Source organism: Strix aluco, chromosome W (assembly GCF_031877795.1).
Source record: "Strix aluco isolate bStrAlu1 chromosome W, bStrAlu1.hap1, whole genome shotgun sequence".
NCBI classification, from domain to species: Eukaryota; Metazoa; Chordata; class Aves; order Strigiformes; family Strigidae; genus Strix; species Strix aluco.
The window spans coordinates 21,715,271-21,742,457 of NC_133970.1; the positions used below are offsets into that span (position 1 = coordinate 21,715,271).

Consider the following 27,187-nt stretch of genomic DNA (forward strand, 5'->3'; position numbering starts at 1 on the left):
ACACAACATCCCTCTCCCCACTCTAGAATGGGATGGTGGGGGATACTTGTCATGTGACGCGTGCATGCTGCCGGTGACTCGTGCTTGTGCTTTAGATGCCCGCGCGCAGGGGAAGGGTGGCCCGGCGGCTCCCTACAATACGGGAGGATAAAAGAAAAAGAGGAACTCTTGCAACTGTATAAATACTAATATATGAATCGATAAAGAGAATGTGCTATTAAAGATACAGTTTACAGAGAACAGCTTGTCAGGTTGCCTATGCTATTGCCTGTACATGTTGTCCTATTTCACACAATCTGTAATTTCTAGTTATAAATTAGTTTTTTTAATTTACATCTGTGCAACTGTTCATGCAAAATATGCTTTGCCTGAGGCATTTTACAGTGTCATACAGCTTCCAGTCTCACAACTGGTGAATTATGACTAGAAGTGAAGCACTGAAAACATGAGTCTCTGAGAGTGATTAATAGGATACCCTACTACTGTCACTGAAATCGGACATAAAGAAACTCCTTAACACTAATGCAGTATTAAGACGCAGGCATTCTTTATTAACGGCCAGGTGCGCAGGGGAGTCATCTCACCAACAACGCACCCCTAACTCGTGTAGCATGCTGATTATATAGGATACAGTAATACATAATAAACAAGTTCTCATACATAAACATGATAATTCCCGTAACTCATTTTCTTATTCCCACCTCTTTCCGGTCATGCACACTTGAGTCCTGAAATGAGTTCGGGGGCAGCTTTTGTGACCACCACAGACTACTGACTCAAAAGAAAAGACCCTCCAATGTCCTTGTCTCAAGGACTTTGGCTCACATTGCAATTTTAACATGCTTCAAGGCTTCTTTACAATGCATCCTTGAGAATATCCAGATCAGCAAGATAATAAATGGTTTTCTAGCAGGCACCTAAACAATGGTGTTTGTTACAGAATCATTCTTACAAATAGACCACCAGTTAATGATTACTTTAGTTTAAGATTATATGGAAAAGGAATTGCTAACATATAGTAACTTTAAATTTTATTTTACCTAAACATTTCTTATCCTATATCACTACTAGATGTTCAGGAGACTACTGTACTTTTAAATAAATTTGTGAGAAAGATTCCATTTAGAGTTATGGCTTATGTGCTAATATATGCTTTGTGTTTTGGACTCAGTAACCATTGACTAGTGCAACAACATGCCTCATTGGTATGATAGGGATCAATATAATTCCAATTATTAATAATATATTCTGTTTTAAAAGGTAAAACCAGCTCTCTGTCTTTCTAATTAGAAATACATTGTCAGCATAAAAAAACCCCAAACATGTAAAAGTGCTTGTGTTCTGAATAGTGACAAAGTTGCAGTTTGTGGTTTCTCAGCACCAGGCACTGCAGGTGTGTGCCGTATTGCTTCTGAATTATATTTTAGACTATTAGATAACATGCTTAGGATAAAGCAGGTAACTCCTCTAGTGGATATTTATAAGCAGTCATAACTGCATTTGGTGAAAATTTTAATCCAGTTATTGGGTGCTTAGGATATTCTTGCTAGTTTAGCTATCTCAGGTTTTCTGCTATTTGGTCTCAGAGGATTGAAGTAATTTACAGAACCTCAGCTACTTGGGCCAGAACATACTAAGCAGAATTTTAGGCATTGTCTAAAGGGGTTGACTATTGTAGGTAGTATTTGAGGATCATAATTTTGGATTTAACTGCCTGAAATATTTTTTTTAGGTGTCTACATTGAGTTCCCAACCTAACACAACTGCTCTCATCCAAACTTCAGTAGTGCATCTGTTAGGAAAAGATGGATCTGGGATCACATTCCACTCAACATGGTAAGTAGTTGCCAAGCAGTCATTAAATTAAGATAATAAACAATGTCTGCTAAGTGAAAAGAATTCATATTTATGACCAAAGGTGAAAAGTTGTCTGGATCAATAATGATAACCTGAGGCATTTAATTCCTCATAGGTATATAACTTAAAGAATGAGATTTGTTTTCTTGAAAGATTGGCATATTAAAAAGTGATGCCAATATATAATGATGATTTTCTTAAAGCCTCAGGATCCTGAGACCAGTGACTGAGAATCTCAACTTTCTTTTCCACATTAATGTAAGCTTTTAATTCTCTTCCTGGCAAGATAAAGTCTACAAATGTGACCAGAGGTCACAATATAGGCTTTAAAACCAGAACTTAAATAACACAAGAACACTGAATATTTTTTATTTAGTTATTTTAGTAGCAAATTTTGGATCTTTAAATGCTTGGTAACACTGTTTAAATGTAGTTTTGACAATTGCTTACACAAAGGAAGTCTGCTTTTTTGAAAACTCATCAAAATCTCATACACTTGCTCTCATTTCAGTTGCAGAGTATAGATTTGTTAGTTTATTAGTCTTCACTTTCAGTAATAGTTGCCTAGGAACAGTTTTCCCATGAGCCTAATTAGTTTTGTGTTACCTTTACTGTGTGGCCAACTTTGTCTCTCACCAAAAATCGGTCCAATTCATGCCTTGGGGAAGTAACAAATATTTTACTTCCTACCCCCTCCATTAATAATTAAAAATAGTAAAATGTAATAATAAACTAAATAGGAACATAACTTCTAAAGGCACCATTTTAGAATACAATCTTTTTTTTTTAAAATACAAGACACTGCTATTCTGATTTTTTTATAATGTTTCATACATACTTGAATACATACATGAATCATGAACAGAGTTTGAAGCAACACCACACAAGCCTTAGGCTTTGTGGAAGGAACAGGTAGAAAGGTCAGCAAGGGACAGACTGTTCAGGGATACAAAATACAAACATCAGCTGAGGTGTGCTCTGGGCACCCCAGTTCTCAGTTAACTTCCTAATCTTGAAAGCAGATTATGAACTGGCGTTCGCAAAGCAAGTAGAACAAGACTGGACTGAAATTGAACATAAATAGGTAAATTAAATTGTGAATGGACATGTGAATTGAATCATTTGCAGTTAATGTGATAATATTAGCAAAATGCATTACATGGACTGTCTCCTTCAGTTAGTTCCTGTTGGCATGGAAGGTTTTAAAAATTAAATCAGAAGACCATTTGTTATCATGTCATGTATAAGTTCTACATAAAATACATTATTCTGAACAGTTATATTAAGTAGACCTAACAGTACAATAATATTGTCACATTGGAGGCTTAACTTTGTTGGCTTAAATTTATAATTTAGCCTGCAGCTTTTTCACACAAACCCCTTTCTTGTGGAAAACAGCCGTATACGCACAGCATGGTGTGATGTTTTTAAAACCAGACACCTGTAGCTACAGGTTTCCTACCATGAGTAGCTGCAATCTTGGTCCTGTTATGGTCACAGCATGCTATTTGTTCCTGTAGGGAAGCAATTACAAGAGAATATTGCCTTTTTGAAAGTGCCCTTTCCAAGCATTTGTGATTTTTGAGGAAGGGGTGACTCAAATACATCCTGAGGCCCCAGAACCGGCTGCTGACACAAATAAACCCCAAGCTTGTTTGTTGTTGGAAGTCGATCCCGTGTTGGGGGACAACTGACTCATCAGTTCTAAACACATGGGGTTGGCAACGCGGCCCGAAATCCGGGCGAGAGCCTTTAACCCGTGGCAACAGCGCTGGCCTCCTCGATAGTGGCAGCTCTCGCGGACACCCCGCCTAGCCTACACCTGCAGACAGTGGCGAAGCGGCCTGGACACTCCCAGCGCAGCGGAGCCGCGGCCGCCTAGCGGGCTGCGCTCCTCCCCCTCCCGGCGGCGGGTGGTGTTAGGCCCCGGCAGCGCCGAGGTTGCTATGGCGACGGGCAGCGCAAGGCCGCGAGGGGGTGCTATGAGTCGTTCTGCGTCGCTACTATCGTAGCGGTGTGTGTGGGGGTGAAACTGAAAGTGAAGGACTTAGGCTGCGGTGAAGCGGGACTGAGTCGCTTGCTCCTTTCCATGAGCGCCTGAGCCGCCCTGGTCCGAGAATGTCGGATAGTTTTGACCTAACTCTAGGTGCTGGCCGGGGCCGAGGAGGCGCCGCTCCCCTTAGCGGCGTGGGCGCGTCGGAGTGCGGCGGCGAGGCCTGCCTCGGGGGTAGCAGTTCCCACAGCTCAGGCTCGGTCGAGCAGCGGTACCAAAGGAGTGGCCTCTTCCCGCAGCAGGAACCGTTGCGGCCTCCGAAGACGGCGCCGTTAGGCACCGGAAACGCAGGTACTGACCGCTCTGTAGTAGCCCCCTCCTCGCCCTTCCGGAGGCCCCGGTGCCGAAGGTGTCGGGGACCGGCCCCCTAAGGCCCGCCCTGCTCCTGCTTCGCTTGCTGCTCTGACACACCCATCCCATCCCATCCCCCCCCCCCCCAATCCCCTTCGCCGTCCCACTGAGAGTGGAGCTCTGGGGTTTCTCCTGCACACCTCTCTTCGGCCTGGCCAAGGGGAGGTGTCCTTTCTCCCATCCCCCCGCACCTAGGGGCTGAGAGGCCACCGTGGCCTGAGGACCAGCGCTCTGCGCACCCCGGGCGCCTGCCTGGCTCTTCTCGGCGCCGCATGGAGATGAGCCGCGTAGGGGGCCGGTCAACTGCACTTTTCCTTAGATGAGCGGCCATGTTTCTAGGCTATGGGCCTGTGTCCAAGTAAAGGTGTGATGCTGTGTTGCAGCCTGCTTGCAACACCTCTCTGTCTGTCCCTTCATTTCTGTGCCCACACATTTGTATGTGTGTGTTTTATCCATTTGTTAATCTGACCGCAGATGGTCTCAATCCCTTATTGAAGAACTCTGGTCTAAAGGTTTGCTGAAAAATAAACCCCACCCAATAGTAATATAAAGCATTGTCTGTTGGTTAGCTTTTTCAAGTAGATATCAGATTCGGTTTTCAATAAATTTAGGAGCTAATCTATAAAGATAGATTTGGAAAAAGTGGTTTAAAAACCACTACTTCACTGGGGTTTTTTTGCAAATGGTGTATGAGAACAATGATAGTTAAGCATCTTTCAGGATTATGTTAAAAATTAGTCATGTCTTTCATCTATTGACCTTCAAAGTCTTGCCTTTGCATCTGAAATCTATGAAAAACCCACAAAACCAGCAAGCATGTCATAAGATTTACTAGTTTCTCAGGTTAGCTCTTTTAGAAAAGATGTTTTCATGGGGGAGGAGAGGGCTCTTTTCCCCTTTTTTTTTGGTCACCTTCACATGAACGTTGTGTTCACTTTCTGTCATGTAGAAAGGCATCTAGAGTTTGCTAAAGTGAAAACTTTATCCATATTTATGAAAAAACAATAAAAACAATATATTTGAAGTATACTTGAAAATATATTTAAAATCCAAAAAGTGATGTATTCTGTGTGTACTCTGTGTGAATACATACTAATTTAGCAATTTCTAAGAAAGACTCTTAACAAAAACTTTTCAGAACACCTGCAGCAGACAGGAATTCCATCTGGATCACAAGATAAAGTTTCAGTTCCTGATTCTGGACCAGAAATGGCTGAATCTCAGGTGGCTGTGGCTCCTGTGGTAATGTCAAAGTTGTCTGTTAAAGCACCTGAATTTTATCCATCAGGATACAACCAGAACTTCAATCAGAACTTTGCAGTGAGTATTTATCTTCTCTTCTTAGTTTACACCAATTTACTTATATTTAAATTAACAATGTTTTCTTGAGATCTTGTGTATCAGATAACTTGAATGCTGCATTTGCCAAAGAGATTCCAAAAATTTGGATGATAACCTCTAGAGACACAGTCAGAATGTTAAGTGATAATGAGTGAATATTATGCCGTGAGTCTTTAGTGTGGGATACTTTGCTAAAGCTTGCTGCAGATAACCATATTCTTTGTTGATTACACTCAACATCAGAGTAAGCTGTCTTTTTGGTGACTGCCTCTTGTAATTACATCTGCACTACATTTTAAGTAAAAGCTTAGCTGCACTTTTATTCAGATTTCACAGGTTTTTGAAGCAAGTGTGGGAGAAAACTTGAACTTTAGCTTTTCTAAGCACAGGCTTTACCTTTCCTAAACTTACCGTGCCATGGGTATGACTGGCCATGACTGCCTAACTTTATGTACCATCATGTGTCTAAATTCCTTCAGTGATGTATCACCAAAGAACAAAAAAGTAGAGTTGGACTCATTCCTAGCAGTTAACCTACCCACATACCTAATATGAAATATATTTGCAGTCAGACTAAGGGTAATCTCAGATCAATATTGTAGATTCATCATGTAATAGAAGTTGGTACTACTTATTTTCTGCTCCCCTTGTCTTCCATATTATTGCTATAGTAATTCTACTCCAGGGAAGATCTGTGTGAATTCTTGGAATATCCTTTTGTTATGCAAGCAGAAAAACTCTGGTACTATTACTTTTACAAATACAATCAAGTGACAATAAACAATTATACTAAAACAAATAGATTTTGAATAACTTACAGAAAAATACTTGATTTGAATGTGAAACATGGTGGTTTGGTGTTTTGATGTTTTTTCTTCACCAGCAAAATCAATGTTATCTGGATGTTACCAGCTTTGCCAGCTTACTGAATAAAATCACTGTCCTGGATAATACAAGCCCATAGCCAGTATACAACTGTTGACAAATGCCAATATGGACATGCTTCAGTGAATAGATAATCTAGGGGAAAAAATACTACTTTGCCCCAGTACATGTTACATGTTTTCTATAAATAAAGAAAAAATGCCATTTGGAATGGCATGTGTGTGCATATGTATAATTACAAAGTTTTGAGGCCAGCAATGTTGCTTTTCAGCTGTTTTTGCAAAAACACACAAGCATGTGGGAGTTCCTGGTTGCTATGTTGTAGGAATATGCTGTGAATATGACTCATCTATTAATGAAAATAACTCTTAAAATGCTAGCAAAACCTAGAACATTTATTTGGAAGTATGTTGCAAGGACCCTAATCTAATCAATACTAGGCATAGACGAGTGATGTTTCAGACTTGTTAGTCCTTCACTATTACAAACTTTGTGGTGTTTTGGTTTTTTTACTTTAATGACTGAATTAATTTTGTAAACTGGGTCCACCTGAAATAAAAATAAGGAATTTAGCACACTTTACTATTACACAGATTTTCACTGTGAGTTTTAAAATTTGAATCAAAACAAATTTTTGAGAAACTTCTGTTTTTCTGACTTAGAATTAATATTTTTTAGCTTTCATTTATAATGTTCCCTGGAATTTTTAGATCTGAAAATTCACATTGGTTTTGCTATTTATTAAGCATTTATTGTTTTAGAAATAATGTGTTGATTCCTTGTTTGATTGTACATTACTGTAATTACTATGTGTGTCCATATAACACTTGATTATTAGATTAAGTAATCTCCAGTTAGTTCTGCTACTCAAAACTATCAGTTACCTGTGAAGATACTTTTAAGGGGTACAGCATCCAAGGCATGCTAGAATTTTCAGAAAAACTTTACCAGGACTTTGGGGAGGAAAGACCTCTGTGGGATTCTCTTCATACAGCTGTCCATCCCATAGGAAGTTGTCGATGTCTGCAGTAAAATTGGTGACTAGATTTAGGTTTGGATTGCCAGTAGGAAATGTCAAACTTGTTCTCTGGCATGGGTATATGAGAAAATATGGCTGTTACTCCATCAGAAGGGCTTAATGTTCTCACTTCATAGTTTTAGGAATTAGATTTGTATTATTTTTAGGTGGAATCTCCCCCTGCCTCTTTTTTTTTTTTTTTTTTTTTTCCCCTTGGTCTTTTTTGTCTTTTCTTTTTATACTTTTAGCCAAGTGTGAGGGTGCCACTTAAATTCATACAACATGAATAGGTGATTTTGTACATGCAACAGTCTTTGTACTTAATTTTGCAATAACTTTATTGTAAACTTGTACGTATAATCTGAAGGAAAAAAAAAAAGAAAGCTTGTTCCTAAGAAGTCTGAAGAAATCAAATCAATGATAAATTATTGGTGACTAAGTTCCAAAGTGGAAATGTTGTGAATACTTCTCAGGTATAGGAAAGTGGTAATTAGCACATGTGCACATGTACTGAAACAGAGCTGGAGAGCAGATTTGGCTCATGGATCTTTTCTATAGAAGACTTTCTGGTTTTTATCTTTATGTAAATCAGAGGGATTTTTAGTACCTACCTAGCCTTTTCATTGTTATGTTTTTAAACTATGAACTGACTTTTAGTAGAAGAGAGGCAAATCTATTACCTTTAAATTAGTGACCCTTGCGTTTTTGTTGAGAATAATCCAGGATCCCATCCTGTAGCTATCAAACATAAAGGAGAAGGATTAGACAGTGTTGGCTTGACTGAGAAATCATTTAAATTAATGAAAAATTTCTATTTTACTTTCATGGCTTTGAATCATAAATTTGTATTGACTGTGTAAACTTATAGCCTCCTGATAGCCAACTACTGTTTAAAAATAACCAAGAGGAATTTGCTTTACTTTCCCTTAGTTGATACAGTACATGGTGCTGTCTTCTCTGTTAAATCTTAAAATCTTCCAGTGAGAAACATGAGTGGTTTATGTCTAGAAGTTACTGGACTAAATCTAATTAGTTTTTAAAGTATCGAATGTTACTTATTTAGCAATATACAACAAATATTAATGTTTGAATTATTCATTTTTCTCTCCCATTTGTTCTGTTCCTTGGCATAGTTACTAAAACCTAGACTGCCTTTGGAGTTGCATATTTAGTATAGGTAGATGAATGTGGTGCTGAGTTTAGCCTCTGTGTTTAGCCTTTTAATTACAAAATGGGAAGAGGAGGATGAATACAGGCACACCAATATGCCAAATAGGATTGGAGCCCCTTCCAGAACAAGGACATTTTCCTCCAAGATTGAATTTTTATCGGGTGAGGATGAGAGGAAGATACCTTCCTCTCTGCTAAATGAGGATCTCATAACAACCTGATGGCTGTCAGAAAGAGCAGCTTCTTTTACTAGCTACAGCAATTTCATCCACTGCAACCTGGCTGGAGAGTTTTCAAACAGGTTGTTTGGAGACATGCTAGTTCAGCTGTATGTGACTAAGCTGCAGTTGTTGCACAATAACGTCATAGTTCTGTGAAATAAAGTAGTTTAACTTTATTGTATAGAACTTTTACTGGGCTGTTTGTGAAATTGCCTAGTAAAAGTTGTTTTCCTTCAGAGAAATTGAATATTTAGCAAGTTACAGAGGCCTATTAACTTTTATTCTTTGGCTTCATAAGCTCCAAACCATTAGAATAATTTAGGTTGGAAAGAACCTCTGAAGTTCCTCTGGTCCAATCCCCAACTCAAAGCAAAACTTGGATCAGGTTGTTGAAGGCTTTATCCTTATGAGTAGTAAGAATTTGCCACCATTTCCTTAAACTCCTATTTTTTTTTTCCTATTTCTGGTGGGCCACATTATGTAACTTTGTCTTCAGTATTATTCACTGTACAAATATTCTAATTAATTAAGCACCATATGAAATCTTTCTAGTTTTTCTTCTGTTATATTGATGTGTGTCTCATTAGCTTAAGTTGTATACCCTTACAACATAGGTCTGAAGAATTTTGGAAAATCTGCATTTTTCCCCACACATTCTTCACAGGTTGTGAAATTAGTGTCAATACTTGATTTTCAGCAATGTGTATTTGTTTTTCTCCACAGTTCATATCCAGGGCTTTTATCTTTCGCAGATCCATGTTGCTTCACAGTACAGGAGAGACTGAGGCATTTCGAAGACAGAAAGTAAAGGATATCCCCTCATTAAGGGAGGGATGGTGGGGAGAGGGAGAATATAATTGTAAACCTTATCAATGTATTTATGTCCACTAAGTAAAGAAAAAGTGATTTATCATTTTTAGCTCAGTTTTTCATTATAGTAGATCTATTTAACATGAAAAAGATTTAAAATATTAGATCAGTTGAGAATTCTGATATTCTGTATGTTACCCTTATGTCTTTAGTCACTAATTATAAGTCAGTTCTTCAATTCCTCTTCAGGCTCCTGCTTGCACTTCTGGGATCTCATACAAGATACTTTTCACAATCTTTTGTATAGTGTGACAAAGTGAATTATTTGTACTGCGTTATTACTAGTTACATCACAAAATATTTTTCTTCCTATGCTATTCCTCTCATATACTAGCACTGTAATTATCTAGAACAGCATTGACTTTGGAGACTGTTACATACATTCATTTTTGAATGGACAAAATTAGCAGCCTTCTGTTCCATCAGCAGGAGCATAAACATTGATAAAGTGGTATTGTTCTAGCTCCCCCTTTCTTTAGGGAGCAGGTGTTTACTGTCTGGTTTTTAACCTCAGTAACTGCAAATTAATGCAATACCATTTGAATAGTTTTATTTCATGCCTTGTAGTCTTTCATCCATTGCCAAGAGATGCAAATTTGCTGACTTTAAAAGATCAGTTTTCGTGGCTATATTTTATACATGGGAACACGACACTATTGTATTTCTGTAATTTCTCCCCCTCCTGCATATTTTGGAACAATTTTACGCTCTATGTAAACTCAAAATATTTTGTTTCCAATTTTCAATTATTTTTCCTTCTACAGTTCATATATCTGCAGCACAGTGTGTGCATCAGGAAAAGGTGTTGAGCCTCAGTTTGGTAGTTTTATTCTTAGCAGATATACTTACTTCTTAGTTAATCTTATACCCAATTTGGCAAACTGATTTCTTTTTAATTTGTCTTTTGACGTGTTTTGCTGGGAGACCCTAATCTTTATAAAAACATGTTACCTAGTTCTTAAGATGATAGGATTACTGGAGCTTTCTGATGCATTGAGGTTTAGGCTCTCTAAGAATGTTTAAGTGAACTGTGTAATAAAGATTGCTATCAAGCGTGCAGAGCATCAGGAGTTACTCAAGACTAAGGGTTATATGGTTACTTCTGGAGATAGTAAGTGTAACAACTTTATTTTAGGTTCCTTCTAAATAGCTGGTATATTCTTTCACTGCTATAGGATTCTTCCTTTGAAGATGGATATGATGGCTATCTGACTTTGGCAGAATATGTGCAAGACTTCCTAAATCACCTCACCAAGCAACCAGGTTGCTTTGAAACTGAAATAGAACAGTTTGCTGAAACACTGAATGGCTGGGTCGCTGCAGATGAAACTTTGCAAGAACTTGTTGAACTCGTATATCAGCAGGTAGCCTGTGTATTCTGTCTTATAACATGGATATTATGCCTCTGTTACCTAGTGTCCAAGATATGCATACTAGTATTATTTGTTATATCATTGTACCTACGTAGTATTTTAATGGTTTGAATTTTTCTTTAGACTGAAACGTACAGGGAAAGATTTTTTTCAGTAAACTGAAATGACAGCTCAAGTGTGGGATACTTGGCTGGTTGATAAATTTCCCTGAATTAATCTGTTTCCTTTGCTGTCTATTTGAATCTCCCAGGTCATATACTAGAGTTGAAATTACAACAGTTAATTAAAGGAGTTATATTTGAATTGCTGGATTTATATAGTAGAGACTGAAGAAACTCTTAAGCAATGTCAGTTGTATATTTTTATTCTATCCTACAAAAAAGTCTTCATAATACTTAGATATTTATTATTTAAAAAAAATAAATTTGTACCTACTGTACACATCACCCTTCGGGAAATGCTCTTTTACTGATAGACTTTGTTCTTCATTTGGAATTATACCTATTTCAAAAAAGCATAATTGGAAAAAAGGAAAGCTAGTCTGCTGGTAACTAGGTCCAGTCCCATTGATGGCCATGGAAATGAGGACAGAGACCTTGAACTGAACACTGTACTAATTAGGGGAGCCATTGGAAAGAACAGCTTAATCTGTGTTGCTAAGAAAATGAGCTGCTGTTACGGTCTTCCAGGCTTACTGCAGAGAATGAAGTCACACTTGTGCTTGCTATTTATTACATTGGGTGTCTCTCACTTTACTGGGTTGCTTTCAAATTCTACCTTGAAGAATGTAAACTTTATTCACCTTTTAAGTGCAGATGCTTGCAGAATTTTTTTTTTTTTTTTTTTTTTTACTGTGAAATAATCTGGGCTATGTAGAAGCTGCGTGACTGGTTGGTCACTGTACAGAACTGTAGAGTCTTAAGTTTCTTATTATAATATAGAATTGATGCACATTTAATTCAGAACAGTTTAGTTAGATGTTAAGATTACCTGTGCTGTGTTTGGCAGCATCATTTTCCCATCCTTTATTTGGACACATGGAGAATAGGTAATAAAAGATTAAAATATTCCATATAACTTTTTATTGGAAGTAAAAAAGATGAATTTATCCTATTTAAAACTTCATATGTTAAATAAATTGACTCATTTAATGTAAGTCTTTTAACGTTGCCTCCTCTTCTCTCCCCCTATTATTTAAAACTAGTCCAATGTTAGGGTTGGCTGTGCCTTCCTTAACTGAGAAGCATTGAGTGTTATCAGTCTGAAATATAACAGTTTTATGTGAAAAATAAAACTCGGCTCAGTGCAAAATGCTGTCCTAGTATCCAAAAGCATATGATTTTATTTGTTGTATGTCAGGATATGATAGTGATGTCAGATTATTAAAAGAAATGTTAAAAGGTCAGAGGTTAGCTTTGTTAGGAACACTGTAGAATCAAATGATTAGCAGTTAGGATAATGGTAGAAACAAATGATTAACCTTGAAATAATCCACTATTGTGTATACCTGACAAAAAGCAGAAGCCTAGATAGGATTAATAGGAAGTAGAGACAGCGAGCTGCGATGATGTGCCTACATCAGCCAAATTATGAGGAAACTAGGTAGAAGGTAATTCTGGCAGGGGGAGATTGTGACCACTGACCCAGTGACCACTGACTCTAATTACACCCCAGGCTCAAAAGAAGGCAGAGAAGGCAAACTAGTCATGCGTGCTAATTTACATGCTAAGTGTAGAGATTATAAACAATCACTTAGTAGCTATATATCAGTGTACTGAATATGTAAAAGTTGTGTGTATAAATAGTCATAGTTTTTGGGACCATGGTGTGCTGTCTTGGGACAGGCACCCGTGCATGCACATTCATGTAATAAAGGAAAATACCTCCATCCTGTGTGTGAATTGGGCATCTGCACACTGGGTGATGAACCCCTGTTTTGGGACAACAATAGTGTTTGAGTGTCAGTCAACTATGCTTATTATTCTTCTGTCTTGAGCTTCTGCTCAAATATTTTTTTCCTCATCCTGGTTTGAGACAAAACTTATATTAAAATTGCTGAAGTGTGTTTATAAACATCTGCTTCAGTGATGTTTGAGCAGATATACAGATGCTAGGTTTGTGAAGGGAAAAATGCTAAAATGAAAGAAACCCAAGTCCTGTACAGTCTTCCCTACATCTAGGTATTGGGTGTCTTAGCCTGTCTATAGGAATTAATCATCTACTTCCCCCTGTTCTTCCTAATCCATTTATGTCTCAACAGAGTGAAGTGCCAGTTCTCTTGTTTTCCAAAAGCTGAACACTTTGACTTCATGGTTTAAGAATCTTGACTGTTGTCTAGTTAAAGCTGTGGGTTGTTGCTGTTACAGCAACTAAAATTTCTCAAGATACATATTGGTAGACTAGCCTTTGTGCTTAGATCGTGACTTTTTTTGAGTTGGAGATAAAATGGGATTACCAAGCAACAATAATTCAGGGAAGATGTTGCCCTATAATGATTGGTTATTAAGATGATCTGAGGTGGCTTTCTTTGGTCTCTGTGTGCTATGTCAGGTCATAATACCCAAAATTGAATTGTTTCAGCATTTGATGCAACCACAAATATAAACCAACTAATTGGGATGATAATGGTTTAAAAAAAATACAGATGAGGTTTGAAGTAGTTGTGGGTTTTGGTGGTCCTCGTTAGCTATTTCACATGCCTCTTACTGGAAATTAAAGTAGATTTGACTATCTTAATTACTTAAATTTGTTGTGTCTTCCAAAGATACCTTAGTTCTTTCCAGCAACATTATGCACATAATACAGTTACATTAAGTGTATATTTTCCTCTGCCTGTAGAAGGTAACTAGCTATAATGCATTGATATGCTAATGGCAAGATGCTTTTTTCAAACAAGTTAGAAGCAGAAGCATGCAAGCATATCTGTAGTGCTGATAGAGGATCAAATAGAAAAGGAATGTTCAAAGATGAAAAAGCCAAAGGAGGAGTTTAATGAATTCTTAGTATCCCTGGGATTTTTTTTTTTTGGCAGAGCTGATAGAGTTACTTAGACCAGAGCCTCTTTTCACTAAAGCTGTATCTGAGAAATAATCTCAAATTCAAGTCTTGTTAGAAGAGAGTTCAAAACAAATGAACGGTAATAAATTGCCAAAATAAGGGGTTGTTCTGCTTTAAGTTCTAAGAGAAGTTGAATGTAGACACTGATGAATTCCCAATTACTTTTTGCACCTCTTGGAATTTTCAAGTATCAGATTTAAAGCAAAATATTTTTCAGATAGTGTATACCTTATGTTGTGGAATTTTGTTGCCATCACCTGTTTTTAGATGATAAAAGTATAAATTTTCAACAATAACGGTATTTGTTTTAGGAAAAAAGACCCTTCAAGAGCTATTAACTGTAATGATACAGTTTTAATATCTGATTCAGGAGTTTGCTATTCTGCAGTTTGCTGGAGCATGTACAGGAGACAGTATTTATCTTTACTTGCCATGTTCTTGTGCTCTTTCCCTGGGCATTCGCTATTGCCAAAAATAGATTCTGGGCTCTTAGACTGAATGAAGGTGATCTATTTATTTTGTTTTAATGCACTCATTGCTCCTTGAGAGAGTGCGTGTCCTTGAAAAAGTGTCTTAATGTCCACTGATTTATTTTTTTTTTTTTTTTTTAATAGACTTTCAGACACTCTTTGGTGTAGGTCACAATGGAGAAGTAGAATTGAGGACACGTGGCATAATGGTTGTTTTCTTAAAGCCACAAAATAACAGTATAATGAACTTTTAAACGCTGAAATGCACATAGCAAAGTGTTGATGAGATACAAAAATTAACATGAGAAATAGTAATTATTAATCTTCTGCTCTTCAATTCAAGTCAATTCAAAGTTAACTGTTGTTAAACAGTTTTCCAAAAAGCTTTTGAAGATATTTCCTGATAATCTAATCATGACCTCTACGAATAACTTATTTTTCCACTTTTATTTTGGAAGGCCACATCTATCCCAAATTTTTCCTACATGGGAGCACGGTTGTGTAACTATTTATCTCACCATCTAACCATTAGTCCACAAAGTGGGAACTTCCGACAGTTGTTACTTCAAAGGTCAGTATCAGCATATCATTTTAAGCCTGTTACTTTCCCAGGTTGTGTCTTCGTCTTTTGTAGGTAACTCTTAACATAGTGTGTGAAGAGGTATATATTTAAAATAGAGGTTTAGATTGAAGATTATTAAAGCACAGGTGCATACTAGATAATGAATACATACATTTTAAAATATTTTAGTATTTTTTAATATGGAAATAGGACTCAATTGGGGGTTCTATAGGCTCTTTTAAACTGAGTGTATTAGACTGATACCGAATTACACGGTAAATTTGAAAGCTAGTCAACTTTAAAAGTATACTTAATGCACATATATGTACTGTCCTTGTCCTTTGACTCTTGCCAGCACTTACTTCATTATGTTTTTTCTTTAATTAATTTTCTGGCTGGAGTTGCTACGTAAGGTTTATGCATTGATTGGCTAAATGACTTTACACCTATGAAGTAGATGCATAAAATCCAGGATAAATTTCTTCAATTTTCAGTTACTACAGAATTTGGGGTCTTAATAATACTTAGCCTTCATAGTTGACAAAAATGCAACATTTTTTTAAATGGATATATTTGCTTTTATATTTTACTGTATGATGTTTGTAATAGTACACTTTAATACTTCAGACTTCTTTAGAAATTGGTCTTTTTTTCTTTAAGGACTCTTGGCTTTCAAAGCTTCAGACTTACTTTAAAAGTTTCACTTAGTCCACCTATGTTTAGGAGTAAAGGCATGATAAACTTAAAAGATCATCAAATTGCATTGCTGTTAACTGGGAGTGGTACCTGTGCTGCGTTTGGTGGTTTGACATTGGCTAAATGCCAGGTACCCACCAAGTTGCTCTATCACTTCCCGCCCCCCCCGCCTTTTTTTTCCCTCAACAGGGCAAAAAGGGGAAAGAAAATAAGACAGGGAAAAAACCAACCCTTGTGGGTAAAACAAAAGCAGTTTTAATGTAAGCAAAGTGAAGCAAAGGTCCGCGTGTGGAAGCAAAAAGAAAACACGTTTATTCTCTACTTCCCATGAACAGGCGATGTCAGGCATTCTCAGGAAGCAGGGCTCCCATACGCGTAGTGGTTGCCTCGGAGGACCAAGGGTGACCCCACCCCCCCACCCCCCCCCCCCCCCTTCCTCCTTTCTCCCAGCTTTATACTGAGCAGACGTCATATGGTCTGGAATATCCCTTTGGTCAGTTGGGGTCAGCTGTCCTGGTTGTGTCCCCTCCCAAGATCTTGCCCACCCCGTCCCACTGTGGGGGGGGGGGGAAATGTCGGAAAGAGCCTTGGTGCTGTGTAAGCACTACTCAGCAGTAGCCACAACACCAGTGTGCTATCAACACCCTGCCAGCTCCCAACATAAAACACAGCACCATGAGGGCTGCTACAGGGGAAAACCAATTCCGGCTCAGCCAGACCCAGTACAGTCTCCACCCCTTATTCCATACCATTTACATCATGCCCAGGTCCCACATAACACTCATTTATCCATTCCGTAAGCTTTCTTCACTCCTCCAGATGTTCAGTGACTTGGCCCCCATCTGTCAAGATGGATGTTCAGGACAGAGCAGTATGTTTGACTGTTGGACTCCAGCACCGGCTAGGTTTGGGTCATCATCGCACGCATCTGGTTCACTCTTCATCGTTCCTACTTCCTCCATCGCTTCCTGCAACATACAACTCAGCCCACAGATTATTTCCCCCCCAAGGTTAAATCTCCTTGAGGCACACACTGAGTAGCCCCACCCTCCTGCATTACCCACCAAGTACATCCAGGTCCCTGAGCAAAAACAATCCCATGAGTGGGCTTGCCTTTTCCCAAGGGAGGAGCAATCCACACTGCCTTCCCCAGCCATTTCCCTGTGTGTACTACAGGGACCTTATCTCCTCCCACAGTATGAAGGGGTTTTGTTTGGGCAGGACCAGGACGGTTAACAGATCCTCTGGTGTTAATTAGCCAAGTGGCTTCTGCTAAATTTATATCCCAGTGCTTCCATCCCCCATTGTCCAATGCTCTCAACATAGTCTTCAACAGTCCATTGTATCTTTCAATCTTTCCAGACGCTTGTGGGTAATAAGGGATGTGATACACCCACTCAATGCCGTGTTTCTTTGCCCAGGAGTTTATAAGATTATTTCAAAAATGGGTCCCACTGTCTGATTCGATTCTTTCAGGAGTACCATGTCGCCATAAAATTTGCCTTTCAAGACCTAAGATGGTATTTCGGGCAGTGGCATGATTTACAGGGTACGTTTCAAGCCAACCAGTAGTTGCTTCCACCATAGTGAGTATGTAACGCTTGCCTTGGCGTGTTCGTGGCAATGGTCCAATATAGTCTATTTGCCAGGCCTCACCATATCGAAAACTCAGCCATCGCCCTCTGTTCCAGGGAGACTTTACTCGTGTGGCTCGCTTGATTGCAGCACATGTTTCGCATTCATGAGTGACCTGTGAGATGGCCTCCATGGTCAGGTCCACCCCTCGATCACGAGCCCATCTGTACGTTGCATCTCTCCCGAGATGCCCGGATGTTTCATGGGCCCATTGAGCTACAAATAGCTCACCCTTGCGCTCCCAGTCCAGGTCCAGCCAAGCTACTTCAATTTTGGCAGCCTTGTCTACTTGCTCATTGCTTTGATGTTCTTCGGTGGCACGGCTTTTGGGCACATGAGCATCTACATGACGTACCTTTAGAGCCACATTTTCCACTCAGGCAGCGATGTCCTGCCACAGTGCAGCAGCCCAGATGGGTTTACCTCTGCGCTGCCAATTGGTCTTCTTCCACTCCTGTAGCCACCCCCACAGGGCGTTAGCCACCATCCAGGAGTCAGTGTAGAGATACAGTACTGGCCACTTTTCTCATTCAGCAATCTCTAGGGCTAGTTGGATAACTTTTACTTCTGCAAACTGACTTGATCCATCAGTAAACAGAGCATACCGCCTTTCATCTTCTGGTAACTCGTTATATGGCGGTGCCTCTTGGGCACGAGCCACCTCCTCAGGCAGTGCTCCAAAATCTCTACCTTCTGGCCAGTCCATGATCTCTTCCAGGATCCCTGGATGGTTGGGTTTTCCCAGTCGAGCTCGTTGCGTGATTAACGCTACCCATTTACTCCAGGTAGCACTGGTTGCATGGTGCGTAGAAGGGATGTTTCCTTTGAACATCCAATGTAGTCCAGGCAATCACGGTGCCAAGAGGAGCTGTGCTTCTGTACCAACAACTTCTGAGGTGGCTCGAATCCCCTCATATGCTGCTAGTATCTCCTTTTCAGTTGGAGTGTAGTGGGCTTCTGATCCTCGATATCCCCGGCTCCAAAATCCTAATGGTCGACCCCGAGTTTCACCTGGTATCTTCTGCCAGAGGCTCCATGTGAGGCCATGCTCCCCAGTTGATGTGTAAAGTACATTTTGCACAGCTGGTCCTGTCCAAACAAGCCCAAGAGCTACCGCCCGAGCTATCTCCTGTTTGATGTACTCAAAGGCTTGTTGTTGCTCAAGACCCCACTCAAAATGGTTCTTCTTTCGGGTTACTTGATAGAGAGGGCTCACCAGCTGACTGTAACCTGGAATATGCATCCTCCAAACTCACACAAGTCCTAAGAAAGCTTGTGTTTCCTTCTTGTTGGTCGGCGGAGACATAGTTGCTATCTTGTTGACAACATCCATAGGCACATGACGGCGTCCATCTTGCCATTTTATTCCCAAGAACTGAATCTCTTGTGCCGGTCCCTTGACCTTGCTTTTCTTTATGGCAAACCCAGCTGTCAGAAGAATCTCAATTACTCTTTGTCCCTTCTTGAACACTTCTTCTGCCTTGTTGCCCCACACAATGATGTCATCGATGTACTGTAGATGTTCAGGGGTATCACCCTTTTCCAGTGCAGTTTGAATTAGTCCATGACAAATAGTGGGGCTGTGCTTCCACCCCTGGGGCAGTCGATTCCAGGTATACTGGACACCCCTCCACATGAAAGCAAACTGTGGCCTGCACTCTTCTGCCAAAGGAATTGAAAAGAATGCATTGGCAATGACGATTGTGGCGTACCACTTGGCTGCCTTTGACTCCAGTTCATATTGGAGCTCTAACATATCTGGTACAGCAGCACTCAGTGGTGGCGTCACTTCCTTCAGGCCACGATAGTCTACTGTTAACTTCCACCCTCCGTCAGACTTTCACACCGGCCATATTGGGCTATTAAAAGGCGAATGTGTCTTACTGATGACACCTTGGGTCTCCAGTTGACGGATCAGTTCTTGGATGGGAGCCAGAGAGTCTCGGTTTGTGCGATACTGCCGTCAGTGCACGGTCCTCATAGCAATTGGCACCTGTTGTTCTTCAACTCGCAACAGTCCTACAACAAAAGGATCTTCCAAGAGGCCAGGCAGATTAGACAACTGTTTGACCTTCTCTGTGTTCACACTGGCCACACCAAAAGCCCATCGGTATCCTTTTGGGTCTTTGAAATACCCCCTCTTGAGGTAGTCAATGCCCAAGATACAAGGGGCTTCTGGGCCAGTTACAATGGGATGTTTTTCCCACTTGTCCCCGGTCAAGCTAACCTCGGCCTCCAGTACTGACAGTTCTTGACATCCCCCTGTCACTCCTGAGATCCAGATAGGTTCTGCCCCTCTATAACTTGATGGCATTAATGTACACTGTGCCCCGGTGTTGATTAAAGCCTGGTACTTCTGTGGATTTGATGTGCCAGGCCATCGAATCCACACTGTCCAATACACCCGATCATCCCTTTCCTCCTCCTGGCTGGAGGCAGGGACCCTCTATTCCTGTTCTTGGTCAGAGTATTCACTGTCTGACCCTTGCCGTGCCAGGCTGGAGATTCCTTCATCAGGGCCAAGGGAGGTGATCTCAGTCTTCCTGTATCTGGGAGATCGCTGATTACTTTCTTGTGGTTTCACACCAGCTACATTAACAACCTTCTTGGATGTCTTCTTCTTGGCAGGGGTCTTTCCTCGCAATTCATGTACATGAGCTTCCAACTTGAAGGTGGGTTGACCATCCCACTTCCTCATGTCCTCCCCCTGGTCACGCAGGAAGAACCAAAGTTCGCCACGTGTCACGCGCCTGGGTTTCCCTTTCCCTCTGACTGGGGTGGAAGAGAACTGATTTCTTGAGGTGCTCCTGACATCTAAGGCACTCGCCCGTAGAGATGAGGAGGTACCAAGACTCTCTTCAAAGTTCTGAAGCCAGGAAGAGACTGCCTCCACAGTTGGTGCACATCTTAGTCCTTCTCCCACATCCATTTCTGGATAGTACATTGCAGCCAAGCTGGCAGAATACGAGGATGGCGCACCTTTAATCACCTTCCTCCACATGGCCCGTGTGCACAGGACATCCTCGGGATTTTTAGGGGCTTCATCATTATCTAGATCACTATAGATGACTTCCAGCACTGCTAATTCTCTCAGGTACTGGACACCTTCATCTGCAGTAGTCCACTTCCCTGGGGAGTTGTCCGTAAGATCTTCCTTGAAAGGATATCTTGCTTTAACACTTGAAAGGAGCCGTCTCCACAGACTGCAAATAGCTGTTTCTTTTCCAATTCCCCTTTCAATTCCTCGATCTCTAGCAAGGGAACCCAGCTGTTGGGCTTCCTTACCTTCCAGCTGCTGAGCATCAGCCCCATTATCCCAGCATCGAAGCAGCCAGGCAGCAATCCGCTCACCCGGCTGGCGGCTATAGTCTTTCCGCAGGTCTCGCAGTTCTGATGACGTCAGGGACCGGGTAGTTTCCGCCTCCTGTTTGAGTTCTGTTATTCCCTCTTCTGACCCCTTTGCTGAAGGACCCGCTTCTTCCTCTTCTTTCTCCTCCCTTATTAATCGAGGGTATGGACCTGTTGTTCTCCTTGTCCACTGTTTCTTTTTTACTAGTGGGACAATCTCTGCTGTTGTTGTTATTGTTTGAGTCCCCATCTCCACCACAGTCCTTTGAGAGCACTGAACTGCAGCTCGATAAGCACAGGCCAGGCCCCAGTACAGCGCTAGGAGTTGCTGATTTTCACTGGGATAGACAAGGCACCCTTCTATCAGGTGTTGTGTCAGTTTTGCGGGGTTGCTTGCCTGTTCAGGGGTGAGATCCCAGGCTACAGGAGGTGATAACCGTCCTAGGAATCTGCCCAAATCCTTCCACTCCCCCTGCCACCCAGGGACAGGCCGCCTCAGGGCACATTTTGGTATTGGCTCACCCAAAATTTGCCTTCTCTTACACCAAAAACCTACCGAGCTCCACACAGCCCACAATAGGCGAATAGCATTAATGAACAGTATCAAAGAGCTAACATAAGGATGAATAAGTACTTCGGGAGCCTGCAGAATAAAACCACTCATGATGTTCCCAATTTCTTCCAGCATGTTCCCGAGCTTAGCAAAATAAAGATAAGCAGAGCAATCAACAAACCCGTGACCAGCACAAGAGCTTGTCGCTTACTAACTGCTATAGCTATAGCACAATTAATATAAAACTGCCGTTGTCTTGCCCCACGTTGGGCGCCAAAAAAGACTGTGGTGGTTTGACCTTGGCTAAATGCCAGGTACCCACCAAGTCACTCTATCACTTCCCCCCCTTTCCCCTTTTTCTTCTCAACAGGGCAAAGAGGGGAAAGAAAAAAAGATAGAAAAAACCAACCCTTGTGGGTAAAACAAAAGCAGTTTTAATATAAGCAAAGCAAAGCAAAGGTCCACACGCAGAAGCAAAAAAGAAAACAGATTTATTCTCTACTTCCCATGAACAGGCGATGTCAGGCATTCTCAGGAAGCAGGGCTCCCATACGCGTAGTGGTTGCCTCGGAGGACCAAGGGTGACCCCACCCCCTTCCTCCTTTCTCCCAGCTTTATACTGAGCAGACGTCATATGGTCTGGAATATCCCTTTGGTCAGTTCGGGTCAGCTGTCCTGGTTGTGTCCCCTCCCAAGATCTTGCCCACCCCGTCCCACTGTGGGGGGGAAATGTCAGAAAGAGCCTTGGTGCTGTGTAAGCACTACTCAGCAGTAGCCACACCACCAGTGTGCTATCAACACCCTGCCAGCTCCCAACATAAAACACAGCACCATGAGGGCTGCTACAGGGGAAAACCAATTCCGGCTCAGCCAGACTTAGTACAGTTTGGTAGCAGGGGAGGGGGGCTACAGTCGTGGCCCCCTTTGAGAAGCTTTTCGAAGCTCCCCTGGCTCCAAGTCAGACCCGCCTCTGGCCAAGGCCGGGCCAATTAATGATGGTGACCATGCCTATGGGATATCGTATTTAAGAAGGGAAACCTGAGAGGGGTTTGGGGGCCTTGTGAGGAGGCGTTACGTGAGGGGCACCTTTGGGAACACGGAGGTCAGTGGAAGGAAGGAGGAGGAAGTGGGGGAGGTGTGCTGGGGCAGAGAGCCCACCTGTATCTTGTGTTGAGACAGCAGGGCTGCCCTCTCTGCCACCCATGGAGGTTACCAGAGGAGCAGAGATCCATTTGCAGCCTGTGGATGACCCCACACTGGAGCAGGTGGCTGCGCTAGGCTGGGACTCTGTGGGAAGAAGCCCCTGTTGTAGTTCGACACTGGGAGGACTGCAACATGTAGAGGTGACCCACTCCGGAGCATCTCCAGAAGAATGCATCCTGTGGGGAGGACTCACAATGGAGAAAGTTTGTGGAGGACTGTCTCCCGTGAGAGGGATGCCACGTGGAGCAGGGGGAAGAATGCAAAAGAGTGCTTCCCCCACACCTTGGAAGAAGAAGCGGCAGGACTGACTGCACCCCCCATCCCCTGCCCCTGTGCCACTAGGGAAGGAGGTAGAAATCTTGGAAACAAAAGCTGGGCCAAGAAGAAGTGGGGGGTAGGGGGAAGGTGTTTTAAAATATGGTTACGCTTCTCACTGTCCCATTCTGTCTGTTAATGTTGGTTTTGTTAATGTGTGAATTAAAGTGATGTTCTTGGGGTTTTTTTCCCTTAAGGAGTCTGTCTTTTGTCTGTGACCATTTCAATGAGTGAGCTACCCCTCCCTGTCCTTATCTCGATTTCTGAGCCTTTTGATTCATTTTCTCCTTCCCAGCGCTGGGGGGGGAAGGAGTGAATGAAAGGCTGTGTGGTGCTCAGTTGCCCTCTGGGTCTAAACCATGACTGTACCTTATGAAGAAGGTGAATTTTTTTAAATTATTTTTTTTTCTTTTCCTTATCCCAAAGCAGATGAGCCTTTTTGCCTTCAAAATTATCAATTTTATCTTGTGGGGTTTTTTTTTTAAAATATGTTTGTTATTTTAACAGGGATTTCCTTCATGTTATTGTTCATGTTAGATTATCTGATTACTGGTTTTAAAGTCAACCCAATATATTACATTCCTTTTAGCACCCTGAAGCCATAAATTTAAAGTTGCTTATGTTTTTCTTGCTAATATGGATGGATTTGGGGAGGGGTGAAGGAGATAAACAAACGAACGATATGAATACAGAGAACTGTTTCTCAGCCCAAGTTTCTACTTCAGATTTTTTATTTTGACTCCTTATATTTTTCAGTTTCTCAGGTATTTCTTAATCTATTACATCACCATTGAGAATACATTGGAGGCTGTCTTGCTTTCCTTTTTATTTCAAATATTTTTTAATTTGTTTTTGAACTGCTATGTAGACTTGTATGTTTTTGACACAGTTGTTGAATACTAGAAAATTACCTCACTGCCATGTTATCTTAATCCTAAATATTTGCATTTATTTCTAATTTATGCATCACTGTCACTTAAAATGGTGGGATAAAGAAGTTATTCAATAAGTGTAAGGGCATCTAAGTCAATGTGGGCAGCACCCTGAAAGGGGGGAAATGTCTTTCAGAGTATACCTACTTTATTTCTGTTGATGTTTGGCTGCCTATGTTAAACTTCCTGGACCCATATTCTAATATATAAACTGTGTAACTGTCTTTTAATTTTTACATGTTGCAGTTTGCTCTATTTCATTTTGCTGTCTTGTATATCTCAGTGCTTGAAAACACAATCATGTAATCATATGTATTCATCTAGAAGGACAAAAATCCACACTGTCTCTGTGAAGTCTTCTCACTTACTTCACAAATCATACTTCCTAGCATTCAGCATTTAATGGGTTTAATGCAGTAAATAAGTTCTTAGCATTCTATTAAATAAGTAGCATGTTACATATGTTGGCATGTCTACAGATTATATGATTTATTTTTTAATGTTTTCAGGTGTCAAACAGAGTATGAAAACAGAGATGAAGCTGCCAAAGGAGATGAGACTACTCAAAAACAATTTCATGCCTTCGTGTTGTTCTTAGCTGAACTTTACCTTAACCTAGAGGTAAGAAGAAAGTTGCATGTCAGATGGTTCTTCATGAATTTTTGTTGTGTTTAGGTAAACACTAAAATGGAATATCATTTGAGGTGTGTTTTTTTGGGTTTGGGTTTTTTGGGGGTTTTTTTGTAAGGGAGAGGAGAATAAAGTAGAAGAACTTTAGAATAGTTTCATTATAATGTGTGTCCAAGAAGCAGATAAACAAAAAAGGACAAGATCATCAGAAGAGCAATGTATAAAGATTTTAAAAAAAAATGTAAAAATTCATAAAAAGAACCAACCATAAACCACCTTTGGAATTAAGCTTTTGGTATTTTCTTTTGTCTGGTAAAACCACCAGATTACTACACTTAACCAATATAGGAAACATTGCAACCTAGCAGAAACAGATCAGGATCGATAACCCATGTAATCCAGTATTCAGCTGGAATAGGAACTATTATCAAATACTTGAGGAAAGTGTGGGAATCTTCAAAATGAGCAATTAAAAATAGAGACGTTTAAAGACATTTCTTCTGATGGTTGAGTCCTTGGCTTGTGCATGAAGCATGAAATCTTGCATTTAGATCAGTTTTTTGTATCTGATATGTACAAAAAAGTGTATGTACACATAAAAATTCTTTGACTCTTATACCTGTGAGTTCAGGAAGTTCACTGACTGCTGTAGTGTCCTTAATTATATTTTTCACTGGATTATTTCAAAGGTTTGATTTAAGCAGACACTATGAAATTGTTCTGCTGGCATGAGGAAAGAAAATATCTGACTCTTCCTTTTTTGTTCATAAGTGGGCCTTGAAATCTAATTTTCACTTGTTAGAAGTAAAAAGGAAGCTTTCTAAAGGATTTGGGGGAGGAGAAGTTGCCCAGTTTGGAGTATACCATTTATTTTTAACCATTTTCTATAATTTTTAAATATTTGAAGAGTGCCTTCTAGAAGTAAGCTACTCTACAACTGTAGAGAATACATAATATAGGATGGAAAAGAGCATGGGGTTCTGAGAATTTGGGATGATGTGGACCAATTGCCAGGCATTTTGCAGCTTTTCTTAGCAATTTATTAGTAAAGAAACAAACTGTTAGACAAACATTGTTATGTATATGTCAGAATTGTAAGGATACTACTCAACGTCTATGTTCTACAATAGTTACAGTATTTGGCATATTCTTCCAACTGAAGAGCTCAACGATGTTAATCACAAACCAAATCATACAACATTCGAGAGAAAATGTGACTAAATTAATTTCTAAAACTTAAGTCTCTTAAATATGTTTTGGTTTTTTAAATATATTTTGCAGATTAAAGGAACAAAGGGACAGGTAATGCGAGCAGAAATTCTTCAAGAAGGCCTTCGGGAATTGCTAAATGCACTCTTCTCTAATCCTGTGGATAATAATTTGATGTGTGCAGTGAAACTGCTGAAGGTGAGACAGTAGTTTTAAAAGAAGAAAAGAAAATAGTTGTTTGTTGGTTTTTTTCATAATATATCATCATAGTCCTGAATGAAAGAGGGAAGCTCATCAACACTACTTGTTTATATAATTATATATAGATCATAATATAGTTTAAATACAAATACTAAGACACTTTAGTTTTTTTCTTCTTGAGATTTCTTTCATCTGGGATAAGTAAAAATACAGTACATGATAGCTGACAGTGAGGAAAACAAGATAGTCATATATAGTTCCTGCTGGTGAACTGGTGGGGAAAAAAAAAAAAAACAAGTGAAAGCCTGTTTCTTTGTGCCACAGGCTAGAATGGATTCCTGGGCCACAGATTCAAGATCCAGGCTAACGGAGGTAGCCACATCACACTATTCCTTCTGTAGGTCGGTACTATAGTATGTGGTTAACAGCTCTAATGAAATGAAGTAATATGGAGAGGTTTCTAATTATGGGTAATTAGAAATTCATAATTTATTAGGTAAAAAGAGGGAGGGAGTGTTTCATCTCTTAATGTGGCGACCCAAACAGAGCTGCCATGCAAACATGCAGTGGTGCAGGTCCCAGGCTGCAGGGAGTGCCTGAGCCTGTCAATCATGTCGGAGGGCAGCAGTGACAACACCTGTGTGCGCTGCAATCAGCTGGATGACCTGCTCAGCCTGGTGGCAGAACTCAAATAAGAGGTCGAGAGATTAAGAAGTATTAGGGAGCGCGAAAGGGAAATTGATTGGTGGAGTAGCACCTTAGCACCCCTGAAGCAAAAGGAGGAAATGGAGGCTCCAAAAGAGGCAGGCGATCCCTCACCCTCTTGCTACCAGGCAGAAGGAGGGGACCTAAGAGATGGGGGAGGCTGGAAACAGTTTCCTGCTCAGGGAGGCAGGAAAATCCCCTCCCGACCTCCCTCACCTTCCATGGTGCCCCTTCACAACAGATACAGGGCCCTGGAACTTTTGAATGAAGTAGAGAAGGAGGAAGAAAATGAGGCAAACAAGGAAGAAGACCAAGGTCCACCAAGGCCGGGTCGCTCTAGACCGGGTATTAAAACCAGTTCTAAAAAGAACTCCAGAAGAGTCATTGTAGTGGGTAACTCCATTCTGAGGGGTGTTGAAGGCCCAATATGCAGACCGGACCTGCATCATAGGGAAGTCTGCTGCCTCCCTGGGGCCCAGGTGAAGGACCTCAAGGCAAAACTCCCCACTCTAGTGAGACCCAAGGACTACTA

The 27,187-nt window shown here is 40.7% G+C and overlaps 1 protein-coding gene across 2 annotated transcripts in view; it reads left to right on the forward strand.

The window, feature by feature from the left end:
* Positions 1-3,884: 3,884 nt before the first annotated feature.
* The window catches only part of LOC141917691 (polyadenylate-binding protein-interacting protein 1-like), a 35,536-nt gene continuing 12,233 nt past the window's right edge, over positions 3,885-27,187 (forward strand). For both annotated transcript variants that reach the window (XR_012621406.1, XM_074811089.1), the window contains exons 1-6: positions 3,885-4,201; positions 5,400-5,581; positions 10,942-11,130; positions 15,125-15,237; positions 24,420-24,531; positions 25,822-25,947. Coding sequence is in view for 1 of the 2 variants with exons in the window: in XM_074811089.1 (XP_074667190.1) it covers positions 3,976-4,201; positions 5,400-5,581; positions 10,942-11,130; positions 15,125-15,237; positions 24,420-24,531; positions 25,822-25,947 (948 nt within the window). In the remaining variant the exon portion in view is untranslated. The remainder of the gene's footprint in view (positions 4,202-5,399; positions 5,582-10,941; positions 11,131-15,124; positions 15,238-24,419; positions 24,532-25,821; positions 25,948-27,187) is intronic.